Below are 22,564 nucleotides of genomic sequence, written 5' to 3' on the forward strand. Positions count from 1 at the left end.
CATCTCAGCTTGCTGTGGATTAGCTCCTTAGTAGCGGTTTCTTGTAAGAATGAAAATATACATGTTACTTTCAGGGAGGTCCTCACGTGACTATGTATTTTTCTGCGAAAGACGCGCTTGACTGTGACAGTTACAAGTCGGTTCATTCACTAACGCCCTCGGTGTATGCTTTAGCATACTCTGACCTGGCCTGGACATGTCGTCCTTAAAGTACTTTACCAAGAAGAGCGTCCTGAGTGCCGCAACCCAGAGCTCTGTCACTACACACTTCAACCATCTCCGGCCTATTCCACGAGCTTGGGTCATTCGGAGGTCAAAGTACGACCCTAAAATCAAGTCTGTCCGACCGGCCGACCGTATAAAATGGTGGAACATTGCTCCAGGGGACCAGATTCGTCTGCGCGGAGATCCTGAGAGCATAATCCACGAAGTGCTGAGTATCAACCGACTGAGCAATCGGGTTTTCCTGAAGAACACGGTGGTACGCGCTCACTTGTCCAAATTCCTTTATTGTCTCTCTGAACTGATCCGTCATGGTTAGGAAGAGTCAAGCGCAGAAGGACAACCTCCGAAATCCAAAAACTACCATTATTCGCGGTGCCAACTGTATCTGGGTGAATTCGAAGTGCCAACACCCGATGATCCCTCTGGCCTGCTTTCCTTCCAACAGTCCGTCCTCTGTTTCTCAAACTCCATTTATCTCATGTGATTGACGCCTGTTATTCAGTGTTTTTGCTTTGCGTATCGGCACAACGCAGCCCTACTGGGACTACCGCCTGCACCGATACGTGTGGAAAAGGTATGCTGTAAAGACCGTTCCGAAACTGCAACCGTCGGAATACGGGAAAAAAATCTTTATTCCCTGGCCTAAGAAACCCGAACGCAAATACCCTGAAGGTCAATTCCGCAGTACCTTTCCATCTGTGTTTTACTTATGATTAGTTTACATTAGCTGGACTATACGATACGCTCGCTGAGGATGTTGCAAAGATTACGTATAAACTACCTCACTTCAACCCCGACAAGCTGGAACCACTTCCTCCAATCCCTAGTGAAGCAGAATACCTAGACCATATCTACAATCCACACCGCACCCCATACTACGACCCATCAGCGCCCTTCGAAGTTTACCTCCAACCCGACCTTGCCAACCCTCACTCGCGCGCTAAAAAGCTGGAGCGATGGAAGCAATACCAGGCCGGCATCCACAATTTACTGAAGAAGATCACTGCCTACGAACTTGCGAACCTCGACGGGCGCACTGTTAAACAGGCCAGGTCTGACGCTGCCTTTAAATGGCGCGAGCAAGTGAAGGAGGAGCAAGCCAAGAAGAAGAAAGCTAGATGGATGCATTCTGCCCAGATGCTCAAGTGGGAAAGAAAGAATGCGAAGAAGGAGAAGAAGGAGGATAGGCAGCGTCGCCGCCTCACTGAGTTGATGCTCGAGGATGAGCCCAACCAAGTTATACCGAAGGCATTGGCTGTTAAGAAGGCTAAACAAACCAAACAGGGTCTGAAGGCTTAGAATACGTCTTTAATTTATGTATACACTCCTGGTACTAGCTCAGATAATCCCAATTTGGTGTTGACACTAACTTTGACAAACGGTGGCTCACGTTCTATTCGGGTGACTCTTACTTTTAATACCAGAGGTCCACCGTGGCTGTCACGTCTCTTTCTCTTCTTCATGCCACCACCATCACTGGGCTCACCGGAGGCCCTCTACCATGTCGTACCGTCGGCGAGCTACGATGCCAATCCATCACAGATTGAACTCGACCGTGAAGGTGGTGCTGTAGAGACAGGCGTGTCTACGCCTCCGTTATCTCACCCGCAGACTGTATTGGTCACAGCACCAATTCGCTGGATTCACTTCATATTGGGTTGTGCGGTGCTGCTGTCCTGGAATGGTTCGTGTTTTCTGCAATTCAATGAGGTAGCACATGCTAACACTGCTGTAGTTGTCATCACAGCTATGCCATTCTTTTCGTCGAGACTGGCCAATTCATCGTTACACTCAACATTCGCGTCTTATCTCACCACCACTTTTACTGCGGCCAACTTTATAGCCCTGGGACATGCTACCGCAAATTCGAAACATGTTTGTCGTATTTTCGTTCCTCCAGTTCCTTGCTGATACCGGGCATGGGCATTGTAGACCAGCCCCTCCCGTCAAACGCGTTCTTCAATAATCTGGTTGGCTATCTTGAACTTCCTACTCACCCTCAGTACCTTCTTTACACCATCCCCAGGCGTATTCTTCTCCTTCATCTTGTTCAATGGCGCATCTCAGGCCGTTGTCGGTGCATATCTCCAGACGTCTGTAATCGCAGTAGCGTCGCTCTTTGGCCCTCTAGCTGTACAAGCTATGATGTCCGGTCAGGCAGCCGTCGCTGTCGCTGTCAGTGGCGTCCAAGTCATTAGCGCAGCCGCTTCTGTTCGAGGCAAGACCCGCGTCTATATCAGCGACGGATCAGCCGAAGAGCGATCCGCGTTCATATTCTTCTCCCTTTCCACCCTATTTCTTGTGGTTAGTGCGGGGGCCCACTCTTGGATGACCAAGACGCCTATCTATCAGCAAGTGGCGGCGTCGCTAGAACGCGGACGAAAGAGGACAGCGGGTGAGATTGGACATGCAGACGAAAGAGAAGGCCTTGTTACCCATGTCTCGAGTACTTCAGCAATTGAGGATACAGCAAACGCCTTTAGAGTCGGGAGAGCAAATGCTATATATGAGGTTGCTGTTGCCTATGTTTTCATAGTCACTTTAGTATGCTCTTGATCGGCTCTTTATTTCTTATGCGTTACTGACTTCGATGTAGGCCGTGTATCCTCCCATCACAACGTCCGTTCAACCCACAAATCCTTCTACACATCCTCTGCTTTTCAGTGCATTCCATTTTCTCGTGTTCAATGTCGGAGACTTCTTGGGACGGTACATCTGCTCATTCCCCATCTTCCTCATATGGAGTGCTCGTCGTCTTCTAGCCCTGTCACTCTCCCGAACACTGTTTATCCCTCTGTTTCTAATGTGCAATATCCAACGAGGGCCTACTGCTGCAGTTACTTCACCTATCATCAATTCTGACTTAATGTTCATGATCATACTTTTCTTGTTCGGATGGTCCAATGGCTACCTTTCAAGTCTGTGCATGATGTCCGCGCCATCCTTGGAGCACAATCCCAGATTAAAGGGCCGAGCGGAGGACGTCGATGTCGCTGCCACAGTGGCCAGTTTCTGTCTGGTCGGTGGATTATCGATAGGTAGCATCATGAGCTTTGCTGTCAAGGGGATATTCTGCGGCTGTAACCCTTTCACGAACTAATTAAATCCTGTGTACTTTATTGGAATGCTTTGCGCCTATGCTGGAAAGAAATGTCGCTTTTATCATAGATATTAGATAGTGGGTAATCTGTATGCAGCTACTTAATCAAACAACTCCAAATCCGAATTCTTTAAGAATACTGAAGCGAATAAGTATAGAAAGGAGAAGATCGAACGAACAAATACACTATGGTACATTGTACAGTACAAACCGTACACAGCCACTCGGAGCAAGAGAGCATGGAATGGGGGAGGCGCCTTGCGTAAAACGCAAAGTCAAGACGTGCAGGCGCAGATCATGAGCATGGCATCGTAAAGCGAAAAAAAAAATCGAAGAATTGAATCGAAGAAAACAACTACGGCTATGTAGGAACGTCGAGTGTTAATCGAAAGGGATGTAGCGCACGGGCAACATTTTGTAGACGAATTGTCTTCGGACAAGAAAAGATTATACTCTTCCCTGTGCTCACACGATCAACGTGTAGAGAGCATGGGCTGCCATACACCGTATGAAATCTCCTCCAAATGGTGCAACAAGACGCGATCCCAGAGAATAGGAATAACATTCGCCTGTTGATTCTTCAGTAAATGGGGAAAACGGCGAGATTCACATTGAGAAACGTACCTGGAGGTAGTGAACACAGGCTCTCGAGACACGCCGGGCCAGAGTCTGCAGATCGACACGTCCATCATACCCGTCCAACGGGATTTCGTATGTCAGTGAAGAGTAACCTGTCCACTAAGCACGTTCGTAGGACTGAATTAGCGCTATTTTAAGATAGGAAGAGTGACGCCAGCTCACCTTGACTCTGAGATGGATGCGACCGCGACTATCCGCATGAAGATCGTGGAACGTATATGCGTCATTTCCTGAAAGCCGAATCCGTTGCTGCGCTTCGTCGAGTCCGATCCCTGAGCTGAATGATCCTTTTCGCTTGAATTTCAGGTGAAGGGCACTGGGCACCCGGTAGGCGTCTAGACCTTGGGGGCGGGTGGCAAATGATACTGTTGAGTGACGGCGCGATCTGGGCATTACCGCTGAGGTTGAATAAGACATTGAACTGGGGTACGACATGGACATCTGACGGTCATCGTAGTAAGGATCATCCATGTCGTATCCTGATATTCCGTCGTTGAGCTTTTGATTTTATGAAAAACGGAATCCCAATTAATTATACCCACCTTGACTAGTTAGTCGTCGACTCACAGGTACAAGAGCACTATTCGGATATGTCTGATATGGCTGTGGATACTGTAGACAGAAGGAACCATTAGATATAATTGGAGAAACGAATCGGCAAATGCTCACTTCTGTGCCCACTGCGCCTTCCGAGTAGCTCTGCTGACCGTAATAAGGAGTTCCTGGGTAGCCAATTGACTGGCGGCGAGACATAGAACGAGACATAGAGCGGGACATATAGGGATCGTAGTTTTCGTAGCCTGCGCTGTAAGCGGCCATGTCTGAGAACGCGTATGAACACTGAACAGCTGAAAGGTTGAAGAGGAGGTATAAGAGAGCAGTAGTACCCTCTTTATAGTAGTTGAATAGTAACAACGAGGCTTCCCCAAATGGCGAAATGCAGTGACGCCTCAAGGCTCAAGGTCAGGTAGTGGGCACGCAAAGAGGGTGAATGCGGATTTGGTGATGAATCAAAAGGCTCGAATCAAGAAAGTGAAAAGTCACTCGTCCACGCGGAGTTCCAGAGTCATAGGTTGTAAAACAAATTGACAGATAGGTATATGGCGCAAACGGAGTGATACGAACATTCTTGGGTAAAGACCGCGCAGAGCCGATTGGTAGAAATTGGTGTTACTCATCATGGTGGCTAAAGAACCACAGGAAGTAGTTCTAACATCCTAGATAGCAGATTTAGCGTGTGCAGATGCTTTATATACGCATCGCAAACAACGGTCCGTCGAAGCAGCCAGATGGCCGCATGATAAGAGCCGACGTCCGAGTCGGCGCCCAAAAGTGTCAGCGAAAGGGGAATAGAGAGACAGAGGAACAGAATACCGCCGCAGTATATAGCAGCTAAATCTGTGAAAGGCCTGAACGTCCGGAAATGAAAACATCGTGTTACTACCTGCAAGTGTCACTGGAGTAGGACATCAAGCACTGGCAAATAGGTTTACGACTGCGTTCAAGTTTCCATACGGCAGCCATGAGTTCGCAACATGTAAATGCTCTTCAAGTCGTTCCAGGATGATCCGTAGACCCTGAAGAAAGGTTATCAGAGGTGTCGGTGATCGTGTACTTGAAAGAAAGGGTTAAGTTAGTTAATTACATTGGCAGCAAGACCCTTGAACATCGGGAGTTGCCGATTAATAGTCAGGCGCCATCAACGCGCCTAAACTTTGTCGTTGAACGACGGCGCGAGTATCAACCATCATGGCGCCTACGCCAAATACCAAGCACTAGAATGTACAATCAACCAGACTCGTTGTTTCTTTCGTTTCTTTTTGCTTGCTATCAGATTGAATTCTCCTCGCCGTTCCGAACCCGCGGGCGTAGTAAGCAGTCATCCATTATAGAGATTTGCTCACTGATCTTTCCAAGATCGTCCATTACCCCAATGAAGACTAGATGTGTGTTCAGAAATGGCCACCTTACAGGTTCTCACGTCAATATGCTTTGTCTACCGAGAATACTCCAAGTTATGTTTGTGAGCTCCATCATGAACTCGACATTTCTGGTTGATGAATTGTACATCTATTTCCAGTTGAAGACGCCCTATCATGTTTGAGGGCGGCGCCTCGTCGGTTTCCTATCACCGCTAATAGTTTAAAAATCATATTGACCTTTTGCTAAACATTTTCCTTCGTACCTCATTTTCACTCTGATGCTTCCACCGATCTACTAGATCAGTTGATCACACCAGTACTCCTTTTTGAGTGATTCCGTCTTCAAGCTTCAAGATACCACCCCGCCGGTCATTCGAAATGACTGTTCTCCACTGCAAATCTTAAAAATGGAATGGAGGACACGGACTTATGCAGCATTTGGTCTTCGATGTGTTCACCAAATCAGGGAGAACAATATGTGTTTCAGTGCGTAGTACAAGTCCAAGTATATGCTTAGGAGTAGGAGATCGTGCTCAACTTCTCCCTGGAGACTTCGTTGTTGACGAACCAATGATTTGTCAGTCCCTACTGGACGCTCATGAGACGTTTACCCGGCTGGCAACTTGATTCTCACACGGTTGTTGCACTGTGACCCAGATTTCATATAGGTTTTCTTTGTCTGTGCACTGGCCAGCTCGCAAAATGTGATCGCTTGTGAAAACTCTAGGGTTTCTCGGGTTATGAGAAGATATAAGAAGCTTCAAATTCTGGACTCCGGGCAAAGAAAATTATTACCTCCTATCACCCTTTCACTCATCATGGATATTGCACAGTTTGCACAAACGATCAAAGGCGATGTCATAACCCCTGAGGACCCTACATATCCCAAAGCTATCTTCAGATGGGCAGCAAACGCGGTCCGGCAAGCGAAGCTGGTTGTCTTTGTCAAGGACAACGGAGATGTCGTCAATGCCTTGCGATTTGCTAGGGACAACGACCTACCAATCGCCGTTCGAGGAGGGGGACATAGTGTTGTGGGATCGTCGTCCGTGGAGAATGGTTTGGTTATTGACCCTTCGCGCTACTTGAATGGCGTGACAGTCGATCCTGCTAAGAAATTGGCATACGTGGGCGGGGGTGCTATCTGGGAGACTGTCGACAAAGCCGCCATCAAACACGAGTTGGCGACGGTGGGAGGGACTGTGAACCATGTAAGTGCTACACATTAATCTCACAAAACCACAGGTCTTCTTACATGAACATGCAAGAGTAGACTGGTGTAGGAGGGTTAGTAGATACCTGCCGTCGTCAACAATTGTCCTGATACGATCTGATGCCTTACAGTCTGATCCTTGGGGGAGGTTATGGATGGCTAAGTGGTGCATATGGACTGGCAATCGATAACCTCGTGCAGGTGTGAAATCATCTTTGCCTGTTGTACTATTTTTATCACAAGATTGATGTGGACTGTAGGCTACCCTTGTAACCGCTGATGGTTCTATCCTTACAGTTAATAAGGATGAGAACCCGGACTTATTCTTCGCCATTCGTGGCGGGGGCGGAAATTTTGGGGTCGTCACGGAATTCGTCCTCCAACTACACCCTCAACGCCCTACCATATATTCTGGAATTCTGATTTACCCGCCATCTGCCATTGAACAAGTGCTTGAAGTCACTCTCAAGTGGATGGAAACAATGAGCGAGAAGGAAGGCATGATCCAGATCAGTGCTGTTGGACCGTATGGCAATGTAGGTACTCTTTCCTTTCACAGATCCAGTTGCGCTTGTCGTTTACCTTTTACCCTGTAGCCCATTTTTGCGGTCATTCCGTTTTTCAATGGATCGGAGGCCGAAGGAAGACAAAAATATAAAGCGTTCCATGATATTGGTTGGATGATTTCCCGATTGTTTAAATTTTATTCTGACCGATTACTTAGCCCCCCTTGCTGATTTAACCAAGGAAATACCTTATGAAGAACTTAACGCGATCTCTGTATGTACCTAGTGCAAATATTAATTCGTGTCATTTCCAGTACTGAACTCATCTGTAGAATCCGATGGCCGTTCATGGCTCTGGAGTATATCAAAAAGGAGTCGCACATAAACGACCTAACCCCGAGGCCATCGTGAGGGCCCACAACAAATTTGTGGACCTGGTGAAGTCCGATAATTTCAACGGCGCAATTTTGTATGAATACTTCCCTCTACAAAAAATCAATTCGGTGTCGAGGGATGCTACTGCTTTTCGTCGGGAGTTTGCTTCGAGTGTTTTAGTTAACCTTACATGGGATAACTCTACTGGAGACCGCACACAAGAAGCTCGAAAGCACACCTACGAATTGGCATCGATTATCTCCAGAGACGGAAAGGATATGACAACTGCCGAGACTTTGGGGTATAGCAACTACGGTGAGTATATCTGTATATGACTTTCGTTGTCACATATTGCTAATCATTCTGTCGAAGATCCCGAAGCTTTCGTTGACAATGCCAAGGGTGTTACTTTGGTACAAGATAAAGCAAAACTCGTATTTGGAGAAAATTATCCAAGGCTACAGACTATCAAGAAGCGGTATGACCCAGACAATGTATTTAATAAATGGTTCCCCATTGTTCCGGCTTAACATACTGCCTGTCCTTATTCATTAAATTAACTTATGAAAAGAGTGTTGGGATAATTCATATTGACGAATGACTTTGAAATATCTTTAATTTCATCTCTTAGCTCACGATCTGTGTCAATAATTCTTACTGATATGAGTGGGTAATTTGGACAATTCCAGGGAAGAAAATTGTTCCAAAAAGATGAATCATGGTATTTAAGATGACACTTTGTTGAACAAAATTTGTAATGAAAACGCGATTGCTTTCATATCATAGAGCTTTTATGCAACACCGTTTCAGATGAATGAGAGCGTTTTACATCCACGTTTTTACGCCTACATTAGCAATATATGCTCTTCTCATTCTCAATTAATACGACCTGACTGGCGGCGTCTTGTAGTAACTCGGAAATTTAGATTGTTTCGTATTGAGACACCCCACTGGCTATTATGTTTTGATGCATTTCAAGACATATAAGAGTATTTCAAGCTTACTCGTGCATTTAATCACACAAACTCTTTCCAAAAATGTGTTTCATATCAGCCTCGCAGGAACATGCAGGTTATCATGAGGTTGGATTAAAGAGTCATAACTGTTCTGGCAGAGTACTTTCGATCAGGAGCCAAACACCGCGGCCCCATTTCGCGTGTCGCTAGTATTTAAATAGCTTATGAGATGCATGGCTTTAATAAATTATTTCTTCATAACACTGTTCTGCTGTGGTTTCCGTTATAACGATCACACTTACTTCGCACTCTCGCCATTGTGTACAGCCACCGTATGGGCGTCTATTTGGGGATCGCGCCATCAATTTCATATTTAGAAGATGACGTCACCCTTGAAGACAATGTGCCAAACCAACGCCAAACAGGTTCTGCTGGCAAACCTTTGCAACACTTGCACATGTCACCGACACGATTACAACTACTTATTGCTGCTCAGAAATTTTGCGAATCCTTCGCCGAAAAAAAGAGCATTGATGAAATTCTAGCACACTTTTCCACCACACATGAAATCTCCGTCATTGAATACGGTGCCCCTATACTCGCCCCATTCCTTGGACGACCATTTGTAGGAAGTCAGGCCGTGAAACAGTACTTCGACCTTATCTCATCGCTGCTTAGCTACAAGGAAATGGCATTCTCAGAGTACGTTGTGGATACAGAGGTTCTCAAGGCGTCTGTGAAGGGAAGAGCCGAATTCACCTGGTTAAACACATGCCAATCGTGGAATGAGACATTCACCTATACTTTGGATTTTGATGAAGAGGCAAAGATTACTCGTTATCAAGTATGGGCAGACTCTGGATCAGCCTATTTGGCAAGTCATGGGCGACTAAACAAACCGGAGACATAAGGTAAGTAGCTTCATGCCAATGTAATGGTATGAGGAAGGACACAAGTTTAATGACATGTTATGTGGGCCACAGAGATGAACGGCTAGTAACGGATTTCAAAATTTTGATGGTAGTAGATGTAGTTACATGTCACCTACACCAGGTTCAAATAACGTGTCTTAAATCTAGTGTTCTCCTCTACGAAATTGACGATGAGGAAAAGGGGTTAATGAGAGAACCAGGTCCTCCCCCTCTCATTCTTAAACTTAATTTTAGACCTCTTTCAGTCCACAATCAAATATGTCGCACGCACACGAAAGGGGCCTAACTCGAAAGGAGATTGGATTCACCATAAAGCATGTTTGAAGCGGTGGAGTCAAACATCATTCGTTCTTCTCCAATCCACTCCACCGAGAAACAATTTGCTGGCAAAATGTTGTTCAAATCAGTGAGTTTCTAAAAATTACTGATCTTTTTTTACATATACTCATCTCGGCCTAAAGACTTTCGAATATTCTCACATTGCAGTCGACGGGATCGATCACAATGTGGTTGCTGAGCTGTGCTCCTCCAAATTTCTAAACAACCCATTCGCAAAGTCCAAATATCAAAATATCAAGAACGATCCTTCGGGAAAGGCCATCCTTACGAAACGCATCGCGAACATTATTCGACGCTCTAAATACAGCGTCAATGTCGCAATTTCGGCTTTGATCCTCGTAGAGCGTTTTCATGAAGCCATCATTGCGAAGAAAATACCCTTTTCCCAAGAAGTAGAGGATGCTGGTCACCTTTTCTTTATCGCCTACATGGTAGCCGCCAAAGTCGTTTGCGACAACTATCCTTTCATATGTTTTTGGAGACAAGTCTCCAACTATGAATATTCAGGAGACGACATCACTCGCATGGAGTTCCAGTTCTACGACGTCGTGGGATGGAAAGTTCAAATCGACGCAAAAGCCTTCAACCGCGGGTTAATCGGAATGAAGGAGTCGTATTCCAACCAAATTGGGTACAAGTTGCCATCCGCACCTGCCCCTGTGTATCGGAGGCTGCAAAAAAATCAAACCGCTCGAACCATAACGAAAATTGGCCGGGAGGAATATATACCTAATCCGATTCTGGAGGAGGAGAATAATGAGGTGCTTCTTGTGCAAGCGTCACCGGTGACTAAGTACCGAGGAGAGGATGACCCTTTTGAACACCAAGTAGAGTTTTTTCACATTGTTTTACAAGCGACCCAATTTCCTTGATATATCGTAAATTTACATTAGTACCTGCCAATGTTCAATCTGCGCAAATAATACATGATGTGATACCATTTTTATCGCAGTTTTTGGACTGAATTGACAGCGTGTACGATGACAGACTTATCCTGAAGAATCGTATGTGCCAATTGAAAAAGCTATTTTCATAGTCTCAAAAATAGAACCAAGATGGTTATTTTGAGTGGCAAATGAGCGATCCGGGGCAAATAGGGTATAAAAATACAAAAAGCCTTTGCTTCTGTAGTATATAGACTCCAGGACATTGCGTCCAGATGGTAGAGAAGCGGCCCTCCGTAAAGCAGGTGGCATATGGCCTACGGTGTTGACTGTCAAAGTGAGCGCCATCGATGCCGAAGGTAAGTGATTGAAACCCCGACGAGAGTGCCCGAATAGAGGCGAACCTAATCCAAACCTGATTTGGCGTTTCTTACCCTTTATGCCCACAAGGTCGTTCCATGTTTCTGGAAGACGAGTTAATTTTACCACAGACCTACGAGATCCTCATTGGATGTGTCGACAGATTTCCTCTTTCGATCTTCCTATCTGCCCACAGTCCACCACTGTGCTCAATGATTCTATCTACTGTGATCTTTGTCGGATTGGCGTTGACCGGATTGAACTCCTGCATTTCAAAAACACAGATTGCCCAATTGAAATGCATGTGCATTATGCAAACAGTATCGTAAGGCAAAGGTTGGAGATTCATCATCTCAACAGTACAGCTTTTCGAAAAGGCCTATTAATACCTGGAGTCTTCAAGAAGCCGTCGTGGGATGGGCTCATGTGGGTTGATTATCCCCCATAGATTGCGAGGGCGAGAGTATAAAGCTAGGAATCTCGTTGACATTATTTCCAGGTGGGCGACCCCAACACCTTATTTCATCCATGCGCTCATTCTCGTACGTCGCTTTACTTACCTCCTGCTTAGTGGGAAAATCTTTAGTGGGAGCACTTCCTTCGAGAGACTATGCATATAGTATCAAGGAGGAGATAGACTTGCCAGGAGGTTGGGTCAAGCATGGCGACCCGCCTGCGAACCACAACATTGTGCTTCGCATTGCTCTTCCTCAGCCAAATTTCCACGTCTTGGAACAACATCTATACGAGATCAGCGATCCTGACCACGAACGTTACGGCCAGCACCTCTCTAAAGAGGAGGTCGAGGAACTAGTTGCTCCTCACTCTGAGTCTTTGGATCTTGTGAACGAATGGATCTCGTCTTTTGGCCTTACCGAAGACGACCTTGTTCGTTCGCCAGCAAAGGACTGGGTTACACTCAAGCTGCCAGTGTCTTTGGTAGAAAAGATGCTCGATACTGTGAGTCTTTTAACCAGTCTACATCGATTTGGACAATTCAGTATATCGTTCGACTTCAACAGAAATACTACGTTTGGCAACACGCACAAAGCGGCGATTATCTAGTTAGGACAACAAGCTACAGTCTCCCTTCTCATCTTCATGACCATGTTGATACAATCCAACCCACAACATCGTTCGGTCGATTCAGGAAAGAAAGGTCGACCATTTTCAGCGCCACCCCTATAAAAGAGGTTGCAGCTTCCAAAAGTGAACCTGTCCATGATCCTGCTTCCGGTGTCACTGTAGATGCCAGTTGTAACCAGACTATAACAATTAGCTGCTTGCAGCAAATGTATAATGCTGTCGGTTTTACGCCATCTGCTAAAGGAAACTCCATTGGTATAACTGGGTATCTAGTAAGATCTTCTTCCACTGGCATCTTCCACTACACGTCGATTCCTTACAAACTGTTATTTAGGAACAATTCGCCAACTTCGCAGATCTCCAGTTGTTTTTCCAAGATCAACGACCCGACGCTGTGAACTCATCCTTCAAAGTGGTATCTGTGGCAGGAGGCTTAAATAATCAAACGCGCGACGAAGCCGGTGACGAAGCAGACCTTGATGTTGAGTATGCATTCGGACTTTCTCATCCAGTTCCGGTGAGAATTGAATGCATAAATTCAATGGGTTCTCTTTTAATGAAACAAAACTGTACATAGGGGACTTTTTTCACTACAGCAGGCAGGCCACCATTCATCCCTGACTCTGGCGAAACTGTGGATGATAACGAGTGAGTTCTACATACATTGTAAGCTTTGCTGCATTCTAAGGGACTTCAAGGCCATATACTACCTGGCTGGAGTTCGTTTTATCACAAAAGGAGATTCCTCTTGCTATTTCGACTAGTTATGGAGATGATGAACAAACTGGTTAGTTGCTTGATTTTGTTATTAATGATCATTTCTGACATCTTGACCAAGTCCCGAAGAACTTTGCCCTGCGTGTATGTGCCGAATTCGCTCAGCTTGGTAAGACATTGCACATATTTCTGTATCTTCTAACTAACTAACGTTGTTGAACGGAAAGGTGCTCGTGGAGTGTCTGTTATGTTCTCTTCTGGAGATGGAGGTGTCGGGGATGGCGATCCGAATCCTGCCACCCAAAATTGCTTCACCAACGACGGGAAGAATAGGACAGCTTTCATTCCCGGATTCCCTGCTTCGTATGTGTTCTCAGATCATCACTCCCCATCAGAGTTAAAAATAACTGTGACATTTTAGTTGCCCTTTGTAAGTAGGAGTTGCACGACACCCGTTTATGATGCTCATGAAGTTCTAGCGTAACTGCCGTCGGCGGTACCACCCATTTCCCTGAAACTGCGGTGACCCGATTCTTCTCTGGAGGAGGGTTCAGCAACTACGTCGGTTTCTTATCACTTATGAAAAGTCAATATGTTGATCACCTCTAATTCAGTTCGCTCGCCCACCATACCAAGAGAAGGTCGTCCCCGCTTATTTGAAGAATTCTCTTCCCAAAGGAACCTATGCTGGACTTTTCAATCCGTGCGTTCTATCTTATATTTTAAGAAAAGAAACCGGTTGATGACAGTTTTTGCTTAGCAATGGGCGAGTAAGTCCAGATGTCCCGATATTTGATGGAAAGATGATCTAATTTTTCGTCATTTTCTCATCATACAGGCAATTCCAGATGTCGCAGCACAAGGAGATCTATTCAAAGTATTCATCGAGGGACAGGCTTTCCTTATTGGAGGCACCTCAGCATCCAGCCCAACTTTCACTGGTTTTGTAGCTTTGCTCAACGATGTCCGACTCAAAGCTGGCCGCCCGCCCCTGGGATTCCTGAACCCTTTCATCTATTCCAAAGGTTTCCTTGGTCTGAACGACATTACAGTTGGCCACAACTCTGGTTGCGGTACACCAGGTTTCAATGTGGGTAATCGATTCATTGATACACACCGTAGTTGCTAATTTTGCGACCTTTGGCAGACGTCCAAAGGTTGGGATCCAGGTATGGGTGTTTATAACCTTTTCCCACCGCTGCGTGATCTTCTGACTCCGTACTCCTCAAGTTACTGGCTTCGGTACCCCAAATTTCGGGATACTCAAGGAACTAGTTTTGGAACTGTAACCGATAACGACGGTTAATGGATATATTACAAATGCTAGTACACTGTCCTGGTAGAAATGAAAGAAAATTTTATTTTCGCATTCTTTTCTTGAAGCGTTCCATTACCTGCCCAAGACGTTATTATTAGCCCAAAGAAAAATCCGAGCAAACATACAAGTTCATCGGTGGCCATTTGTGCCCTGTCGTTGTTGGACCGCCGAGGTGAGTCATCCTGGGGAGGCATACCCATAGCCTCCAATTTAGCATCCCTGAGAATGTCAGCATCGGATTTTGCTCGTGCGTTGGGCCGGTAGACTAGGATAGTAAGAAACTGTGAAGAGCTGAATCAACAGGATATGACTTACAGCGAGAAGAAATGAGATGTTCCTCGTCTTTATTCACTTTCTTACGGTCTTGACGTTCCTCTGCCACCACCCTCTTCGCTTTCTCTGTATCCTCAATATTCTTCAGTCGAGCACTAAAGAACAGAGTTCATGGTCAATACATGGCTGGAGTGACCAAGAAATGTACGCACTCCATGCCCAAGTCGACTTCTGGTATAGCAGTAAGCATCGTCAAACTGTTCGTCACACTACCAACGTCCGTCGTGGGCTTTTGCTTCTCAACTTTCCATCGATCAGCAATGTTGTACAGTGCTTCTTGTGGATCTATTGGTCGTTTATCTTCGTCGTCCGACTCTTCTCGTGGTTTACTTCGTATTTTGAGGTTTTCCTCAATATACGCCATCCTGAGGAATAATGGAATAGGTGTAAGTTTGTTCAGTCATGGATATGGTCCACTAGGTAAGGACGCACATATGTTTGTCGACATCTAGGGTGTTTGTCTGTTGGGTAAAGTTATTTGAACGAATGACTCTTCGTGTGCGTGCTTCCGTATCCTCTTCTTCACTATTTGCAAGACCGTCAATAGGCCAGTAAAAATGACATAGAGGCAAGAGAAAAAGAGACATACTCTTCATCGTCGTGACCACCTCCCTTCCTCAAACCACCCTGCTCTCCTTCGTCGCGAGGCCGCTTTTTCTTTTTCTTCAAGTCACCTTTATTCAGTTTGGCAACATCAATACCTTCGCGAGCCTTTCGAAGCTTTCGCAGCTCGATCAGTTCAGCCAGACTACAAGTACCACAACAAACATAGCTCATTAGTTAATCTTGCAGGTTCCACGTTTGAGATTTGGAGGCGAACGACACTCACGCAAGTTTAGCCTCTTCGGTCTCTATTACAGTCACCTCCTCTTCCTCCATTTCAATTGATAACTGACGCACCCGCGGCTGAGGGCGACTGCGTTTCTTTATGACTGGAACATCAGTAGTAGTGGTTGTGCTCATAGGGATCTAACGAATGTGGCTGTGCTTATTTCAGCTCTAATCTTGGTGTTTCCAGATTGAATGGATTTCAAATTGACATTGGTTCAATGTTCGGTCTTCATGAAGGTGTCAACGATAAACAAGAAACACACTACATTCCAGTCTTGCCTATCGTATATATAAGAAAATGCAACCGGATTACAAATCGTGAAAACAGCTAGTACAACATATTCCCAAATCAACTGGTATAGGTGGTTTATACTCGTACAACTGACAAATGGTTTTTCTGTATTCAAAGAGGAAAAAGAGAAGCCAAAAAAAAGTCCGCATAAAATGAATCGTTTACGTCGGTAGAGATATCTAAGCAGCATTCTCGTTTTCTGAGGATCCTGGAGTAGGATAAGCGATTGGCTCCTCGGGTACAGGTATTGAAGAGCTTTCGGTGTTTTGGAGAGTTGGGGCAGGTGCCGGGGTTGTACTCTCAGCAGGGGCAGTCGGAGGAGGAGGGGTAGCAATGATGACGGGTGACGCATGGCGGGATAGCATGGATTCCGGCGGGCGAATGCCACCACGGCGCAGCCTGGGTGCCCTGAGTAAATTCTCTGTCTCTTCACGGCTCTCAACCTCTGGGGAAAGTCGGGGCTCGGGAGGGTCATAGTCATACCAGGTGGCGACATTTGGAGGCTCAACAAAGTAATGCATGGGCTCATCTGAGTCCGGGCTCAAAGAGTCAGAAAGTTCGGACCACGCCGGGTTTGTGGACGGCTGGTGACGGCGAGAGCGGGGGAAAGGAAAGAACCGACGGAGTGTCTGCGATGATGATCCTTCTCTGGGCTCAGTAACAGTCTCCGTAACATCAAGACGGGAGACCAGTGCATTCCTGGTCGCCAGGCGGCGACGGGTGGTGTAATCGTTGAAATCAACCAGTCTTGTCCTGGGTGGCGAGCGGCGGATGGACGGTTGTCGAGTGAGGGCAGTTGCGGGTGCCACTGTTGAAGAACTGGAACCAGTGGCAGCCCATGGATTCGGGGGGAGGGGCCACTCGTCGGAAACAGGAGAAGGGCTTGCTGTAATCCTACGAGTAGACGCAGGAGGCCAAACATTTGCATGGAACTCTGCATGCATTGGATTCAGCCTAGCAGATTCGGGATCTGAGCCCCCTGGTAGAGGCATGGTTTCTACAAAATCGTCGTCGTCGTCTTCCATATCCAATTCATTTGGAGAGGCGGTGAAGTATTCGGCAAGGTTGATCCCTCTACGACTATGGCTGCGTCCGGGAATACGACTTGGGTAGCTTCGGGCATGTCTAGATAGTTGGCGTAGAGTAGTAATGGTGCGCTCCGACAGGAACTTGCGATCGCTGAAGGGACGCGTGTGTCTATCAGCGATTTCCTAGGGCGACAAAAGGCTCAGCATGATCAAGCTAGGGAAATATGGGCGGCTCACTTTGACAAGGACATCGATGATTGACGTTGTGAAGGAGTCTCCGGCGTCCAATTCATGGACGAAATTCTCATATGTAATTGAAGGCTCCTTCTCGACAGATGCTCGGCGGATGGCTCCAGAGCTATCGGGGAAGAATAGGTGTCAAGATGAGTGCTGGGAGATTGCTATGGAAAGATTGCGTACACCATGCTGGATATTTTTGAATGTAAAATGTCTTCGACATAGTTGGGCGTCCTGGAGGGTTGATGGGGGTCAGCGGGGTCCAAGTGGGTAGAGACAACAGTGGCATGATAAGAAAGCGACGAAACGCACCATTTTCCCATTTTTGAGGATAGAGAGGAGCTAAGAGGATAAAAAGAAAAGGGTAGGCGATAGAGGAGTCGTTGGACGACTTGGCCGTGCTTGAACACTGGACGGGCCATTGTCTGTCTTCTCACACACCCAGCCAAACATCGCCAAACATAATTGTGGCGCACTGCCAATGCACTGCATTCATAATTGCCTATGCAAAAGCTATCTAGATCCTGCTAACAGTACAACGACGACGCAACAAGCTCTCAGCTTTCCTCCGGTACATTGCTGTTGCCGTTGGGTTTCGCAGGGCTGCTCCGTGTCGACCCTCCCGTGCCTCGGTCCTTCGTGCTGAGCAAACTCTGGAAAAAGTTCTGGAGCACTTCGTGCTGCGATGCCCCTCCACTTCCAGACGGCGATGTTGCACTACCCGATGGCGACACTGGCGACCGAGATGCGGAAAGACTGCCTGCCGTGGACGTGCCCAGTGCCGAAAGGCCAGTAGCACGACCGCCTGCCGTTGGTCCTGTTCGACTGGCGGCAGCAAGTCGTCTCGCAGCATCAGAACCTAGATTTGTCGTAATGCCAATACCGCCCACACCCGTCTCCATCTCACTGAGCGCTCGCTCAACGTTCGGGAGACTGAAGCTGCTGCTTCCCAAGGGACCAACGATGCCTGCAGCAGCGCCAGCAAAGTCCTGAGGATTTCTGAAGGCACCGCGAGGGTCTCTGTCTCCCTTCTTGGAGTTTTCGTCGTAGTTCTTTGCAAGGAAAGCTTGCTCGGGTGTCGGATTGTTGAAAGGCGGCAAAGGAGGAGGCTAGTAAAATGACAAAATCATCATGAATAAATGTTGTGCTTTGAAAAGCAAGTCGTCTTACTTTGGATCCCTGGTCGGGGACAAGGTTCGCATAGGCTTTCTTGGCCCCAGTTTCCTCACCCTGTTCGTCTTCAGTATCTAAATCACGCTCCCAAGCCTCTCCCCACATTTTGGCATCGAATCCGTCCCTCAGCACCGATATCTTACCCCAACTATCCCATCCAGCGGGGACGACAATGCGGTCGCGGTCCAGCGTATTAGGTTTCTGGTTAAAAGGAAATATGTTCCGTACAGGCGCCTGTACCTCTGTCGATGCTGCCATCGCAGGCGACGGAGCTGGTGGCATAAACAACAAGTGCAGGGCATACTGCCGTAGAACCTGCAGGTTGGCGGGTTGTGGGGTGGTATAAAATAGCGCTGCCCCATCTTAAAATTTCATCTGTATGAACATTGATCGAAATATACAGGTGGATGGAATTAACTCACACTTCAAACAGATAGTCCGAAGAACTTGCATGACGCCGTCGGTCTGTTCTTCCCATTCTCCTCCTTTTCCCTTCACCATGCTTCCCATCCCAGAAGTTCCGGCAACCATGTCGTTTCCATCGTCAATTAGGTCTGCTTTTGTGCATGCAACGATGATGGGTACACCGGCAGAGTTATGTGTTAATGTACCGGGACCAAGGGGTAGAATAGTATTTGAAAGCGTAGAGTTTGAGGGTATCGAGTCGGAAGAAGATTCAGTGTAATGTTGTAAATGCGACTGTACTAAAACAAAGAAAAAAAACGCAGTTTCAATCAACATTCAGAGAAATAATGGTGAAAAGTAAGGGAATTTACGCCGTTCTCGACTTTCTTCGCGTATAATTTCGAGTTCTCGAGAACCGTCTCCTTTAGACCAGGCTTCGACCCAGGACAGCCAAGTTTCCAGCTCCTCCACAAAGGTCCACGGACGTGTCCAGTCTAATGTGATAATTACAAGCGTTTGCAGCAGGGCCGTACGTGGAGGCAAAAAGTGTGGAAGCAACGCAGTATATGACGAGGCAGAAGAGGGCACAGTGTACACAGACAGTCGCGCCAACGTGTCTATAATCTATCCTTGAGAATCCAGACAAGACAAGAAAAGCAAAAACTAGCCTTCGTCTGCCTCATCACGAACATCAGCAAAGTCGTAGCCGATGGCAAAGTCTGACCGCTGGTCGACCTTCTGCTCGTCGGACACAGGCTTTTGGAGGAGGGCCGAGGCGATGGTGGACTTGCCAGACGACGGCTGGCCAAGGAGAAGTATCTGTTTTGCGGGAATTGAGCGCGACGAGGACACAGAGTCAAGAATGGAGGACCAGAGGTCCTGGGGAGGGGCCTCTGGGGTGGAAGAGCGCGACATGTCCATGCTTAGGAGACAAGCTACAAGGCCGAGTCGTGACTTGTTTCGTTGTAGTGATCAAAATATGATTTCAGATCCCGACTCCTTAACGCGTCTTATCATGTCCACTGCCATTCCAGAGCACAAGCTCCTCGAATCTCCAAATTCTAGGTCAATCGCTGTCTATGACTGGCTTATTACTGCTTCTACAAACCCAATATCCAACGCGCCAGAGTGCGATGCTTTGCAGGCATCCCTCGGGATCCCCATCCCTGAAATGACTTTTGGCAACAACTATCTGACTCTTGAACACAAGCCATCTGGCTTCATTTACTCTTTTACCACCCCAAAAGCACTAGAAGCCGTCAAGAAGGGCCAGTTAGGAGAAGGAGATGGTGGTGTCAAAGTCGGCTACGCCGATAAGTGGATGCAGAGCAGGCACGGATTCTTTCACCACGAAATGGGATCGACGTGATTCAGTAGCTCACTGCCTCGTCGTCCAGAACGGATCCTAACTCGTCATTGCCTATGCCTCCTACCGTCGCTACCAAGTCCTATGATTGGACCTATACAACCATGTACACGGGTCATCAGGAATCTGGGCAGGCTGAGCCCGTTGCTTGGAGCGCAGCTGATCCAGAGGACCCCTCGAATGCGATCCCAATGGCCGAACTATCGCGCCCTGATCCAATTCTTTTTTACGCTGAGATACCTCTCTTTGAGGATGAGCTGCATGACAATGGTTCATCCTCGGTCCTAGTACGAATTGTAAGGGAACAGCTTCATTCTTGCTGGATTCTCCACTAACACCCCTCAGCGCGTGATGCCAACCTGCTTTTTCATTCTGTCTCGTTTCACACTACGCGTCGATAATGTTTTGTTCAGAACCTATGATACTCGGATTTATCACTCATTCGCATCATCCACTCCATTGATCGTAAGGGAGAAAGCTGGATGGGAAGCACCTTACGAACGAGTTCAGCGGGTATGCTTCATCAATCTATCCCACAACATCCATCTTACAGCATCCATAGTATTTGCCAAAGCGTGAAGACATGACTCCTCTCACTGACCCTACCTTCATCGCCAAGATTCTGACCGAGTTACCCAAGCAAGTGTCCCAGAGGGAAGGTGCAAAAACGGGCTGGCGAGGGATGGGTTCTCGAGTAGAAATCGCTAGGCTTCCAGTGAGCTCTGCGTAAATATATCACCGATGTCGGATTCTGCATGTATAATGATAATAATAAAACAACAATGAGATCTAACTGTACAGGTCATGAAAGCGTAAATGAATAGCATCGAATGATAAGGAATGCGGTTTTGTAGAAGTCTAAAACAGTCTTCACATCAGTTTCGCCTCTCGCTTCGCTTGTTGGACTTGAGCAAGACGCTGACTTCGCAAAGTCAAATGGGGTCCTTGAGCACCCTTCTTTCCCGAGGCAGCTGGAAGTGAAGGAACAGCTGACGATTGCGCCAATGAAATACGCGTCTCGTCAAAGCCAGGAATACGGATGTTGTGGTTGCGTTCTGAAAGAGAATGATTTGTTCCAGTGAATGAATATGATTAGTGAGAGAAACAACTTACCAAGATGAAGCTGCAAATCTCGAACTTCCAGTGTATCTGAACCGCGATGTTTTGCTAGTCGACATGCAAAGTTGGTCACCGAGTCGATGAACTCGTCTGCGATTGAGAGAAGTAGCTATGGGTTTCATATGTAAATACGACACGAATTTATAGTCTATTGTCAAAATCTTACATCTTCCACTTCTGGGTCAATCTTCACGTTGGGGTCGACGCTAGAAACCAGATCTTGAATCGTTCTTCGCATACTCTGATCTCCTGGGGTGCTCTTCCGCCGCGTCCGGCTATCGTCTGTTGTTAGAATGGACGGATCGTCTGCAGGTCGCGCGACCTGGGCAGGGGTTCCTGTTTATCAACTTGAGGTCAGTTGTCCTCAACATGAAAGGGAAAGCATGAAAGCAATCTTACCTGACATACGGCCAGCAGCTATACCACCGGTGAGTGTCGGTCGCGTCTGCGCCCAAGGAACAGGACCAGGATTCGTTGTATTCAGTGTAGTGCTTATTGTTGGATAGAAGTCTGCAGGGGATGCAGCAAGGCTAGGAAGACTGTCCGATGTACCAGCTTTAATCGCAGATTGCATGCCAGATGATTGGATAGGCATTGGGGTGGCCGGCTAAAAAGTGTTGGATTATTTAGCTAGAAACGTGACAAAGGGAGGTTGGGAACACGCACTTTGCTTGTATTTTCTGTTGCAGTATTAGCACCGGTAGGTACATGTCCTCCAGGCGTGGCAGCACTCGTCGGCGTGGCCGCGGTGGCATTTGCATTAGCAGGTTGTGCTTTGTGCTGATCCGCAAATTCCTTAAGCTACAACAAGAAAATGTCAGAACAAGGAACCAGAAATAGGAAGACATAAAGGGAGCTCTGCACCTGAATGATCTGTCGCTGGGTCAGCTTGCCCTGTTGCACGAGCTGAGCCATGTTCTGGAGAAGAAGGGTCGATATCCTTTCATTTGTAATAGGCTCTCCGGTTTGTGTTTTGATGATGTTTCCCAGCGCTTTTATCACCTCTACGCTCTGCTGGTCTGGCTGTACCGTTCCCGAGCTTGGCCCGGCTGTTGGATTGGGATTTGCACTCATTGGAGGTTGATATGGATGCAAGTTGCGCCAAAGTTTGAAGACAGCCATTACGGTCCTTGCTTGCCAAGCACATCAAAACCAAACAACCGCGACCATTTCTTTTTTTGAAGCACTAGATTATTGCTTTAGTCCTG

At 47.0% G+C, this 22,564-nt stretch overlaps 13 protein-coding genes across 13 annotated transcripts; 8 read left to right on the forward strand and 5 right to left on the reverse strand.

The window, feature by feature from the left end:
- Positions 1-196: 196 nt before the first annotated feature.
- JR316_0004583 (uncharacterized protein) lies at positions 197-1,524 on the forward strand (the record flags this gene model as incomplete). The annotated part of the gene is made up of 4 exons (XM_047890347.1): positions 197-481; positions 542-669; positions 728-897; positions 953-1,524. 4 exons carry the CDS (start codon positions 197-199, stop codon positions 1,522-1,524), a joined length of 1,155 nt encoding a protein of 384 aa, XP_047750108.1.
- Positions 1,525-1,686: 162 nt separating this feature from the next.
- Positions 1,687-3,325, forward strand: JR316_0004584 (Equilibrative nucleoside transporter 1; the record flags this gene model as incomplete). Its single annotated transcript, XM_047890348.1, has 3 exons — positions 1,687-1,909; positions 2,252-2,769; positions 2,822-3,325. 3 exons carry the CDS (start codon positions 1,687-1,689, stop codon positions 3,323-3,325), a joined length of 1,245 nt encoding a protein of 414 aa, XP_047750109.1.
- Positions 3,326-3,798: 473 nt separating this feature from the next.
- Positions 3,799-4,783, reverse strand: JR316_0004585 (uncharacterized protein; the record flags this gene model as incomplete). Its single annotated transcript, XM_047890349.1, has 5 exons — positions 3,799-3,903; positions 3,950-4,063; positions 4,127-4,462; positions 4,532-4,576; positions 4,634-4,783. The coding sequence occupies 5 exons, from the start codon at positions 4,781-4,783 to the stop codon at positions 3,799-3,801; spliced, it is 750 nt and encodes a 249-aa protein (XP_047750110.1).
- Positions 4,784-6,704: 1,921 nt separating this feature from the next.
- Positions 6,705-8,510, forward strand: JR316_0004586 (FAD-linked oxidoreductase; the record flags this gene model as incomplete). Its single annotated transcript, XM_047890350.1, has 8 exons — positions 6,705-7,097; positions 7,160-7,173; positions 7,231-7,300; positions 7,360-7,635; positions 7,696-7,774; positions 7,824-7,879; positions 7,938-8,295; positions 8,353-8,510. The coding sequence occupies 8 exons, from the start codon at positions 6,705-6,707 to the stop codon at positions 8,508-8,510; spliced, it is 1,404 nt and encodes a 467-aa protein (XP_047750111.1).
- Positions 8,511-9,270: 760 nt separating this feature from the next.
- JR316_0004587 (uncharacterized protein) lies at positions 9,271-9,846 on the forward strand (the record flags this gene model as incomplete). Its single annotated transcript, XM_047890351.1, has 1 exon — positions 9,271-9,846. The coding sequence occupies one exon, from the start codon at positions 9,271-9,273 to the stop codon at positions 9,844-9,846; it is 576 nt and encodes a 191-aa protein (XP_047750112.1).
- Positions 9,847-10,184: 338 nt separating this feature from the next.
- JR316_0004588 (uncharacterized protein) lies at positions 10,185-11,079 on the forward strand (the record flags this gene model as incomplete). Its single annotated transcript, XM_047890352.1, has 2 exons — positions 10,185-10,274; positions 10,330-11,079. 2 exons carry the CDS (start codon positions 10,185-10,187, stop codon positions 11,077-11,079), a joined length of 840 nt encoding a protein of 279 aa, XP_047750113.1.
- A 900-nt stretch (positions 11,080-11,979) lies between these two features.
- JR316_0004589 (Tripeptidyl-peptidase sed3) lies at positions 11,980-14,560 on the forward strand (the record flags this gene model as incomplete). The annotated part of the gene is made up of 12 exons (XM_047890353.1): positions 11,980-12,411; positions 12,474-12,809; positions 12,872-13,054; positions 13,115-13,185; positions 13,236-13,324; positions 13,376-13,423; positions 13,482-13,617; positions 13,734-13,815; positions 13,869-13,957; positions 14,015-14,024; positions 14,093-14,344; positions 14,402-14,560. 12 exons carry the CDS (start codon positions 11,980-11,982, stop codon positions 14,558-14,560), a joined length of 1,887 nt encoding a protein of 628 aa, XP_047750114.1.
- Positions 14,561-14,612: 52 nt separating this feature from the next.
- JR316_0004590 (Telomere length and silencing protein 1-like protein) lies at positions 14,613-15,868 on the reverse strand (the record flags this gene model as incomplete). The annotated part of the gene is made up of 7 exons (XM_047890354.1): positions 14,613-14,648; positions 14,698-14,837; positions 14,888-15,000; positions 15,058-15,270; positions 15,338-15,430; positions 15,495-15,653; positions 15,735-15,868. The coding sequence occupies 7 exons, from the start codon at positions 15,866-15,868 to the stop codon at positions 14,613-14,615; spliced, it is 888 nt and encodes a 295-aa protein (XP_047750115.1).
- Positions 15,869-16,207: 339 nt separating this feature from the next.
- Positions 16,208-17,616, reverse strand: JR316_0004591 (uncharacterized protein; the record flags this gene model as incomplete). The annotated part of the gene is made up of 3 exons (XM_047890355.1): positions 16,208-17,239; positions 17,294-17,414; positions 17,477-17,616. 3 exons carry the CDS (start codon positions 17,614-17,616, stop codon positions 16,208-16,210), a joined length of 1,293 nt encoding a protein of 430 aa, XP_047750116.1.
- Positions 17,617-17,850: 234 nt separating this feature from the next.
- On the reverse strand, positions 17,851-19,792 carry JR316_0004592 (Cytoplasmic dynein 1 light intermediate chain 2; the record flags this gene model as incomplete). Its single annotated transcript, XM_047890356.1, has 5 exons — positions 17,851-18,402; positions 18,464-18,828; positions 18,889-19,170; positions 19,243-19,495; positions 19,562-19,792. The coding sequence occupies 5 exons, from the start codon at positions 19,790-19,792 to the stop codon at positions 17,851-17,853; spliced, it is 1,683 nt and encodes a 560-aa protein (XP_047750117.1).
- A 58-nt stretch (positions 19,793-19,850) lies between these two features.
- On the forward strand, positions 19,851-20,240 carry JR316_0004593 (Type 2A phosphatase activator TIP41; the record flags this gene model as incomplete). Its single annotated transcript, XM_047890357.1, has 1 exon — positions 19,851-20,240. The coding sequence occupies one exon, from the start codon at positions 19,851-19,853 to the stop codon at positions 20,238-20,240; it is 390 nt and encodes a 129-aa protein (XP_047750118.1).
- A 53-nt stretch (positions 20,241-20,293) lies between these two features.
- Positions 20,294-20,967, forward strand: JR316_0004594 (TIP41-like protein; the record flags this gene model as incomplete). The annotated part of the gene is made up of 3 exons (XM_047890358.1): positions 20,294-20,533; positions 20,583-20,750; positions 20,800-20,967. 3 exons carry the CDS (start codon positions 20,294-20,296, stop codon positions 20,965-20,967), a joined length of 576 nt encoding a protein of 191 aa, XP_047750119.1.
- A 140-nt stretch (positions 20,968-21,107) lies between these two features.
- Positions 21,108-22,430, reverse strand: JR316_0004595 (Transcription initiation factor TFIID subunit 12; the record flags this gene model as incomplete). Its single annotated transcript, XM_047890359.1, has 6 exons — positions 21,108-21,292; positions 21,351-21,465; positions 21,523-21,692; positions 21,756-21,963; positions 22,023-22,157; positions 22,221-22,430. 6 exons carry the CDS (start codon positions 22,428-22,430, stop codon positions 21,108-21,110), a joined length of 1,023 nt encoding a protein of 340 aa, XP_047750120.1.
- Positions 22,431-22,564: the final 134 nt, after the last annotated feature.

The sequence above is a fragment of the Psilocybe cubensis genome, chromosome 4, assembly GCF_017499595.1.
Source record: "Psilocybe cubensis strain MGC-MH-2018 chromosome 4, whole genome shotgun sequence".
Classification (NCBI taxonomy): Eukaryota; Fungi; Basidiomycota; class Agaricomycetes; order Agaricales; family Agrocybaceae; genus Psilocybe; species Psilocybe cubensis.